Consider the following 9501-nt stretch of genomic DNA (forward strand, 5'->3'; position numbering starts at 1 on the left):
CTTGGAGAGGTTCCCCCACAAAATCTTTCTGATATCCCGAAACAGTCTGCAACACCCAAGGGTCTTTTGTTATTGATAACCAATTTCCTGCGAATTGAGCTAGTCTCCCATCTATCTTTATAGGGGTAACAGAAGGGTCTAGGCTTACCTGTGCCTCTTGAACAAGGGTCTCCTTGAGAGCCTCTTCCTCCAAACCCTTGTCTCTGAGGGTATAAGCTTGTATATGAATATTGGGATTGGTAGAGATTTGGTCTAAAACCTCTCTGAAACAAGGTCCTTGAAATAGCTTGTCCTCAGCTGGTAAATCAACTTCTTGATCGCCCGGTCATCCAAAAACACACCTGTAGAATACCTTTTTAATGTCTCTTTAGGATTTTTGAATTGAGCTAAAAGCTCGTACGTATTTATACATTTGTTTTATAAAGTCATCCCTGAAAAGTAGACCATTAGCTTCCTGTCCTTCTTCATTATTAGCAAGTTCCACCAGTTTGGGGTCTATCTTAAGGAGGATACTTTTTCTTCTTTCGACATTCAAGGTGGTGTTAGCATTACCTAGCAGGCAAACTGCTCTTTGTAGCCATTGTCTTAGTTCTTCGACATTAAGGGACGAGTTGTTAACAAAGGCATCTTCGGTTAAATCAAAGATTTTTGTCAGTGGACCGGAAGGATCGAGGAGTCTGTCCTGACACATCCGAAGACCTTTGTCTAGTCCTTTCCTGGGGTCTCTTCCACCTTTAGAAATAAATACAATTATCTTTGGGTCCTGATCTGGGGTTTGAGTAATCTTATTAGGGATGGATGGTCTAGGACATTCGGATCTGAGGCGTAGTATGACCTCCTTAGGTATTTGTTTTCTGAGCCAAAACTGCATGTAGTTGGCCACATGTGCAGCTGGGGTCCATTCAGGGAATATGGGGTGTTTAAGTAAGGAATGATCGAACATCAGTTCTCCGAAGGGGTCAGTAAGTTCCCCTAAGTCTTGATCCTCCAAAATAATGAGCTTTTCATTGTCCTTTGGAGGTAGGGGTTCAGAGGTATCTGAATCTAAATCAGAGGACAGCTCAGTTCCACCTCAGTGCTCCCAGAGGAGTCGTCACATTGCACAACCTTATGTTTGCGAGCATTTAGTTGCACTTCTGATTCATTAGATGGACCCATCCCATGGTCCCTTTGTGTGTCCTCGACACCACCAATATTCATGTGCACAGATATTTTCCTTGAATCAGACAACTTAACCCTTTTATAGCTAGGACCAGCTGGTTGTAAGTTTTTGCGCTTCCTGTCAGTCTTGCCTGCCAGCTTATTAAGCGGGTCTTCATTGGCAGACCAAAACCTCTCTTTGTCTGAGTTTTTATTTTATTTTCTACAGATACATTTTCTAACTTTGTATCCATTTTCTTTTCAAGCTCCCTTGAAAAGGTTTCCAACATTTGTTTTAATTTGTCCTCAATGGACTGTTGGAGCTGGAGGAGGTAGCCAGACTAGGTAAGTCATGATGGTCCATGCTAATCAGCAAAGAATGTCTAGTAAAAAGCAACAAATAGGAGAGAGAGGGTAAAAAATGGATAACAAAATGTAAGAAAACGCTATAAGTGTTAAACTGTAAACAGCTGATCAACTGTCAGCCTCATTTGAAAGGAGAAATGCGTGTGATGGTTAAGGTTTAATGGAAAGTATCCCAAAGGTTTAAAATGGCCGTCACTACGTAGGCACGTAGAGTCCTACAACTCTTTCCCTTGTAGGGTATAACCGGATGACCTACAACTATTTCTACGCTTATTTTTTTATTGCAGGCAAGATGCGGGTGTGAGGAGAGAGGGAAAAATGGGTTTCGCTATGTGGAGAGAAGTGGTCGAAAGAGTTCCTCTCAGACAGGGAAGGAAAAGGAGAGTGGAAACTGGATTGCGGTGCTTCTCAGGAGGCAAGCATTCACTCGTCCGTGTCCGGAGCATTATTGAAGCTCCTAGCAATGCGGGCGTGTGGCGCAAGGGGTAACCTAGAAGGCTACCATGGTGTGCTAGCCACGTTGTTACGCCGGTAAGAAATCTAAAGCGGATTTAAGAGTCGCTTTATTATGGGGAATGAAAACAAGGGTGGGAAAGAGCCCAAAAGCGAGTTAAGGTGTACTTAACAGAATGCGCGCTAGCGGAATTCCGCTCGCACGCTGGGTTTTTTAAAAACGCACTTTGCGTGACGAGCTGGGCTCGTCATCAGCGTGCGAGGAGGCTACGCGATGACGAGCCCAGCTCGTCATCAGCGTCGAAGGGGTTAAGTAACAAATAAGGAAACAGTCCGTGAGTGTGTCTCCGTGAGTATGGTAGTTAAGAACAAGAACAATAGTAAGAAACAGAAAAGGATAAAAAGGAACAATAAGAGCAAGAGAGGCTCACAGTTAGAAAACAACAGTATGCATCAGGGCAGAAGGCGGAAAGATAAAGGTAAGCACATGTAAAGTAAGGAAAAGCATTGTAAACCAGAGAGTTTAAGAGGTTACTTATCTCCGCTACGGCAGCCAAAAAAAAAAGGATGAGTTATTAGTGTTCTGACCTTTTCTTTGGGTTAGAATTTCTTTGTGTCACAATGCTCTATGTTCTTTAAAGTGGCTGTGGTATGCTAATTAAAAGAAGATTGCAATAAGATTAGCCTCCGGTCTTGCCATAAAATCACTTAATCTCCCCATGCCTAACAAAAATGAATGTGTCTTTGTGTAACACAACTGGTGCTCGTGTAAAGAGCTCTGATACCTTATACCTTTGGGCCAAGTACGTGCCATATAAAACTCTGGGGAAAAAATGATACGTCTGTTTTCTCTAACTGGGGATTTACATGGGGTATCGTCCTCATCAATGTATCTAGAAGATTGTGGTAAAAATAACAAGTTTATTCCTTGAAGCTCACCTGATTCGCAGCACTCTAGACAAACCTTCTATCAACTGTCTTCTCTAACAGACTCAAAATACAAAATGAATCACAGATGACAGGCTGGTAATGAACTGCAATAACAAAAGTAAAGGTTGCACAAGACAAAGAACATAAGGGAAGACAAGGAAAGACATGAAATAAAAGGTATATAATGAGTCAGCACATAAACAAAGAAGAATGTGGTGTGACACATAAAGGTAAAAGAGGATATGGGCTACCTATGGACACACAAAGAAGACAATCATGTGACTAAGCAAAACATACGATATAGAGGGTGCCATATTACTGCAATAGTGTGTGCTGCACCTCATAGGCTTTCATTACAGAGGATCCAGCTAGCCAGCTTGCGGTGCACTTAAGGCTTTCCAGGGTAATAGCTGGCCTGCGAGCCCCAGTTGTTCGGAGTCTAGCTGGGAGTGACTAGGCATGAGGTTTAGATTGAGAGTGTGCGGTTGTCTAGTTCGCCTCTTGTTTTTCGCACAGTCATCTAGCGCCTCACTGTCAATCGTGTTGCTGGTCACAGGTTCAGGTCACCCTCTCTGTTTACTTGCGCATTGCCTCCTTGTGTCCCAGGTGCAAGCTGGGCAGCCAGCGATGTCCCAAATGTGGACGCTCCTGCCATAGCTCCCACAGGGCCAAATGCTGGTATGGCAAAGCTTAAAGTGTATCCAGCATGCCCTCCTCTTCCTCCTCTCCTTCCTTTATTTCTAATGTCATTGGTAATTTGTGGAAACAAAAAGTGGGGTGGAGCAATGGACACACAAGACCTAACTGCAGGCCTTCGGTGGGTAATTTGGTATTGGAGACTCTAGAGGGTCTGTTTAATCCTACACATTTGAGACGCATGCGTTGCCTTGTTTGATTGTTGAGAACCCAGCCATTGATTGTCATCTACGTTACTTTTAGGATCCTTGATCCACCTTACCAAAATGCTTCATCACCTAAATCAGAAATACCTTCCTGCAGAAAGGACTTATTTCCAGCTTGGCCAATGAGACCCATTTACGGTTTCTGAAACTTTCAAGTGTCCTTTTTCAAACTGGTGGTACATGGCAGGTTGGGAGTCCTTTTTACCGGGGTCTCTTTGGTCTTAGAGTTTACCACCACCATCATTAACTCACTTCCGAATACAATCTTAGGAACATGTAAAGGTGTATGCCAGCCTTGTGCTGCAGCTCATCCCAAGGAGGGAGGTAGGGTTGCAGGGAAAAAGGGAAAGGCGGGATCTATCAGTTATAAATCTAGCTGTTCTGATGGAGGGAGGATGGGAACTATCTCAGACTCACATCCACTGACCCCTTTGCTTTTGGAAACTTTCCAGTCCCAGCTGTGCACCTCACCAAAACTCCAGGGCAGCTGAATCCATGAGCCTCTGCCACACCCACATTCATCCCTATAGGGTCTACTGTCTGTCTTCCCATTATCCACGCTATTTCCAGGCCCCTCCTGCTCTACGCCGAGGGCTCCATTCACTCGATGCAGAGTTCTGGGATCTCCCCCACAACTTACCTGCCCAAACCTAGCTTGCCCCGTCACCTCCCTGCCAGACAATACTTCACATTTACCCAGCTTGCCACCTCGAAGCATCAAGTTAAATATGCACAGAATTATTAAACTGTAACACTGGTATGCACCTACAAGAAGAAAGTATGCAAATCAAAATGTCGATGTTCTTTTTTTTTAATTGTATGAATTAAATACAAAATGTTAAAATATGTGTATTTGTTAGATGTGCACTTGCTTCTGAGGTTTGAATAGTAGAACGGCTTAGGTGGGGTTCCCAGCATTCAGTAGGGATTCAGTTAGAGTTCAGAGAAGTTGATCTTTCCCCCCAATAGACCTCTGAATGCACCCTTTAGGCGCTGTATATGTCACTCTAACTTTTTGTCAGTAGCAGTGAAGGATAGGAAATGGCTAGATTCCAGTCATTTCTTCTCCATCACTGCGACTGATAAAATGTAAGCCAGGTGACTACTATATTACCAGTGTAGTTAGCTAAGGGTATTTATGGTGTGAAGAGTGAGCAGCAACAACATGGACGCATGCTCACACTGTTGCAAGGATAAACTAAATAAAGGGACATTTTTTTTATTATTTCAGTAACTTTTTTATTGAAATTATATATACACGGTGCATTACACTTGAGGGGGGACAGAGGTAACAATATCACATACCAAAACATTGGTATTTGGCATTTCTGACTGGTTGCATAGTCCTGGCATTGCGTCCTGTTCGCGTCTTCTTGTGGGTTCATCTCGGCTTTCAGCCCCCGTCCTTCCCGCCCCTCCCTGCATTTGCAGTCGGGCTTGTGTACCTTCATGCGGTCGGTGAGATTGTCCCTTTCGCGGCATAGATTGTTCACCCCCTCAGTGGCAGGAAAAGAGAAAGAGAAGAAGCAAAAGGTGGGAGGTATAGGGAGATTTTAGTTTGGTTGTGGTGCTGGAGGGCGTGCATTACTATTCTAGGACCGGATTATGACTCCTGCAGGGGCGTTGCTTGCTTGAAGTCTACGGTGGCTTGTGCGAGGACAGGTAGTTGTCCAGAGAGAGCCACATTTCGCACTTTGTGTGTGTCTTCGTTGTGTGGTTGGCCGTTATGGTGTCTGCCCCACTTAGGAAGGTGACCCAGTTGAACCAGGTTTTGAAAGAGGCCTTCCCCGTGTCTTTCCAGTTGTTCAGTACTGTCTTGACCGCCGTTGTTAGTAGGAGATCAATCGGGTCTCTGTCCTCTCTGGATTTGATTGTGGGGGTCATAAAGCCTGTGGCTAAGCTGTGGAACTCAAGCTGGATTGGGGCACCTGTTATTTCATTTATATGTTCGCCTACCTTGCGCCAGAATTTTTTAACCTTGGGGCAGTGAAAGATCGGGTGTGCTAGGTCGCCTTTAAAGGGACATTTTCAAAGATCTTTTTGTTCATATGTTTATCTGTTTGTGTTTGACTGAGCAGTGCAACTAAACATTCTCTCATTACGGTCCTTCATCAGGAAGTTTCTGCGACTGTGGCCGGTACCGCAAGGTGGTGGGACAGCTGGATGTTAATGTTGCTCGACTTAAGACATCACTGAAGTTTGTTAAAACTGGTAAGTATTTTTGAGGTAACCTTTAGATGTTGTTTAATCCTCTTGCCTTTGAGGTGTGTAAATAATGGGTCTGGGCATGTCACAAATCAATAGTTAAATTTTTTTGTTTACTTCCTTGCAACACCATTCGGGTGAGAAAGTGGCCTCTTTGCACTGAAGAATAATATGTTTCTGTATCAATACTTATATTTTGGCAGAAGACGACTACGAGGGCCATCTCCTCTGACCACGTTTCTATAGACTGCTAATGCCCCAGACACATATGGTACAATAATGTAACTCGCGGCTTCTAGGATGCAACATGAGGAAGTCATCCCCCATACATCATAACCAATGGCCCTGGGCGGTGGCGGTCCCCGGAACTTTGATAATCCCTAGGAGGGGGGACCTTGCGCCCGCTCCTCTCTTTAAAGTATGCCCCCGGAACCTGGCCCACCCGGGGGTTAATAAAAACAAGCAAGGAAGCACAAGCTTGTTGCTTTTATTTTTTTTCTCGCTTTTTTGGTCTTTTGGGTTCCTGGACCTACTATATGGGGGCAGGGAATTCCTACCCTGCCCCCTATTCTTTTTTGTACATTTTATGGGGGACTTGGCTGAAGCGGAGTCCCAAGATGGCTGCCAAAACTTTCTGGTTGAGTTATTAGCGGTCAATCAGAGCTCTACATTTCCCTGCACGAGTTCGCTGGTAAATTTTGCAAAGATTCGTCAAAAAGCTCCAATATATAGACATGTCAATAAACATGGTCCTAACTATAACCACCTACTAGCGACCCCCAGTAGGTAACATGTTATATATATATATATCCAACACAGTGAAAAAAAACAAGTTCCATAAAAATTGAAACAAGTCCATTTACTACTCCATTACTATCTTTCATGGCTTTTTAAACTGTGCATGTCATCAATTGTATACATCCTTTATCAGGACAAAACAGTTTTCTAAATTCACATAGGCAAGAACTTTTCTAGGTTATGAACTTGTGGGGTTCAAGAACACGTGGCTAAGCCATATCAATCAGTAGCAACTTCATGGCTGTTCTGATGGCCAGCAAACATAACTTCAAAATCTTTCTGTACCATCATTCATGCAAAGGGGTGAAATTTATATCATAAGTTTGCTGGCTGTGTTAGCTTATCAAGCTTATAGATTGACTTATAGGTGAAGAGCTTTGTGTGGCCAAAGAGTTTGTCAGCCCATTTATGTCGACCTTTCCCCTCGAACATGAGTTTATGACACAGTATGAAAATTTAGCTTTGAAAAATACCTCCAGCCACAAATTGTTGCAGGTGGTCTTTAAAACCCATGTACTAAAGCCACACACAAGGACATCTACGTAGGATAAGTGACATTGTTCATGAGAAATCAAATGTGGAATGCCAAGGGCAATACTATTTCATGAGCAATAATCATTAACTCTTGCCTCTTTTGCAATCATTTCCTTCTATACGTTTTGCAATTTATTCAGTGCAGAATAGATTATGCCATACTTATACTTCCCAACTAATAATGCCTATGTTGTTGTTTTCTTTCTAAAGTAATAGCAGGGATCAGGGAAAGCGAAGACAAATTCTACTACATTGTAAAAGAAGAACGGAATTATAGAGATGCCTTAACCCAGTGCAGGATCCGGGGCGGGAACTTGGCAATGCCCAGAGATGAAGCCACCAATAGGCTGCTGGCCGATTACATCTCCCAGTCCGGCCTCTTCCGCGTCTTCATTGGTATCAACGATATTGGAAAGGAAGGACAATTCATGTACACCGACAACACCCCGGTGAAGAGTTACAGCAGCTGGAAGGACAGTGAGCCCAACGACACTTCCGGGGAGGCGGACTGCGTGGAAATGCTCAGCACCGGCAAATGGAATGACGTGGAGTGCGATTTGACCATTTTCTTTGCCTGTGAATTTGTTAAAAAGAAAAGATAGATGCTCAGCCCTGTAAAACCATAACTGCGTGTAGAGGAATAATGTGAATGCACACTACTATCCTGTGGTAGACCGCGAGAGACAAAAGGCGGGAACACACAGAAACTGACTTATATTGTTATGTTGTTCAATTACTTATTACAACTATGTTCATGGTTCTGATACTTTCTTTTTGTATCTAAAGCATCGCTTTTTTATTTTAATGTTATAATTGTACTCATTACTCAATATTTTTATGTCATCTTTACAAGTGGGCAGATCCTGTTGAACTGGTGGGAAGGAGGTTTTACTCCCGATGCGACATTGCAAGTCATGCACAAAGTTCGAATTGAAGTTGGACTGATGTTTTCTTTGCTGTTCACATTTTGCACAGGTAATACCGGTTAATATTGCATGAGTCTGAGCTGTGCATCTAGAACAAAGGAAAACGTGTGTTATTATTGCCTTATCCCACATTCCAACCTGTAGAAATCGGAATTGAATGCTAACCCGCACCAGGGCAAAAACAAAACAGCTCTGTACGGTAAAAGTGTTTCCTTGGTGGGTTTTACCGCACCCAAACATAAAGGTAATCAAGAGAGATCTTATGCATGAAATGGTGGTTCTATGAGGACAAAAACGCTGGGGGAAAAGGAAAACGGATTTATGCTAATTTGCGCGTCTTTTCCAAAAATGTGTTTAAAACCATTTCAGCTAAGACATACTGAAGTGTGGTTTGTTTCCCGTTTGAGTGTTGCGAAACGCCACCGAGGTTCCTGGCACCATTTTCCACGCCAGTGAGCAATGCATGGTAATTCGAGGCCTAGCTCCGGCGAACTTGGATTCGAATGTTAGTAAACTCGTACAACAGGTTTTTGCACGTTCATACATGAGTTTATTTCACAACTGTAATATTTATCCTGGTGTAGGCATTAAATGGAACACTAATATACAATTAAACCAACACAAAATCAATAAAATAGTGTATGAAAAGACTCTTTCTGTTTAATTGATGCCATAATATTCTTGTGCGGAAAAGGGAATGTATATTTAAATTACTCCTCTGTCGAAGCATTTGGGAGCCTATCTATACTAATATAATGAAGAGAGAGCCCAAACCTTTGAGGCGGGTAATCTCAGGAACCACAGCACCAATCACAACACCCAATTCAGCGTTGGAAAGGGCAGTTGCAGCAGAAGGACATAGGCTATGCAGACACCAACCATATACATTTAAAAGGTAAAAGAACCGTGCCAGCAAAGTAGTCCCTTGTGGGCGTGTCTGCGTTGTGCTGTGGGCGTGTGCTGGGGGTGTGACAAACAATGGGGGCGTGTGGTACGTTCCGCCCTTCATGCCATGTCTCATATCGTGTGCTGTGGCCGTGTGCTGGGGGCGTGGGCGTGTGCGGGGCGCGGGATTACGGAAAAAATAAAGCGAGCGTTGTGCCCAATATTTCATTGTTTTTTCTTCCCAGGTTCTGTACATTCGAGCTCCGGGTGTCCACCCTGCTCCCTTTAAATACCCCTGCACCCCATAAACATAACCCACCCTTACTCCTTAAAATACCCCAACACCCTTAAACACTAACCCA

The 9501-nt window shown here is 43.5% G+C and overlaps 1 protein-coding gene across 1 annotated transcript in view; it reads left to right on the forward strand.

The window, feature by feature from the left end:
- COLEC10 (collectin subfamily member 10) overlaps window positions 1-8905 on the forward strand; it is a 370568-nt gene extending 361663 nt beyond the window's left edge. Inside the window, exons 5-6 of the mRNA XM_086966145.1 lie at window positions 5907-6002; window positions 7539-8905. Of these exons, the coding sequence (XP_086822271.1) occupies window positions 5907-6002; window positions 7539-7930 (488 nt within the window). The 3' untranslated portion in view covers window positions 7931-8905. The remainder of the gene's footprint in view (window positions 1-5906; window positions 6003-7538) is intronic.
- The last annotated feature ends 596 nt before the right edge of the window (window positions 8906-9501 follow it).

The sequence above is a fragment of the Lissotriton vulgaris genome, chromosome 4_1, assembly GCF_964263255.1.
Source record: "Lissotriton vulgaris chromosome 4_1, aLisVul1.2, whole genome shotgun sequence".
NCBI lineage: Eukaryota > Metazoa > Chordata > Amphibia > Caudata > Salamandridae > Lissotriton > Lissotriton vulgaris.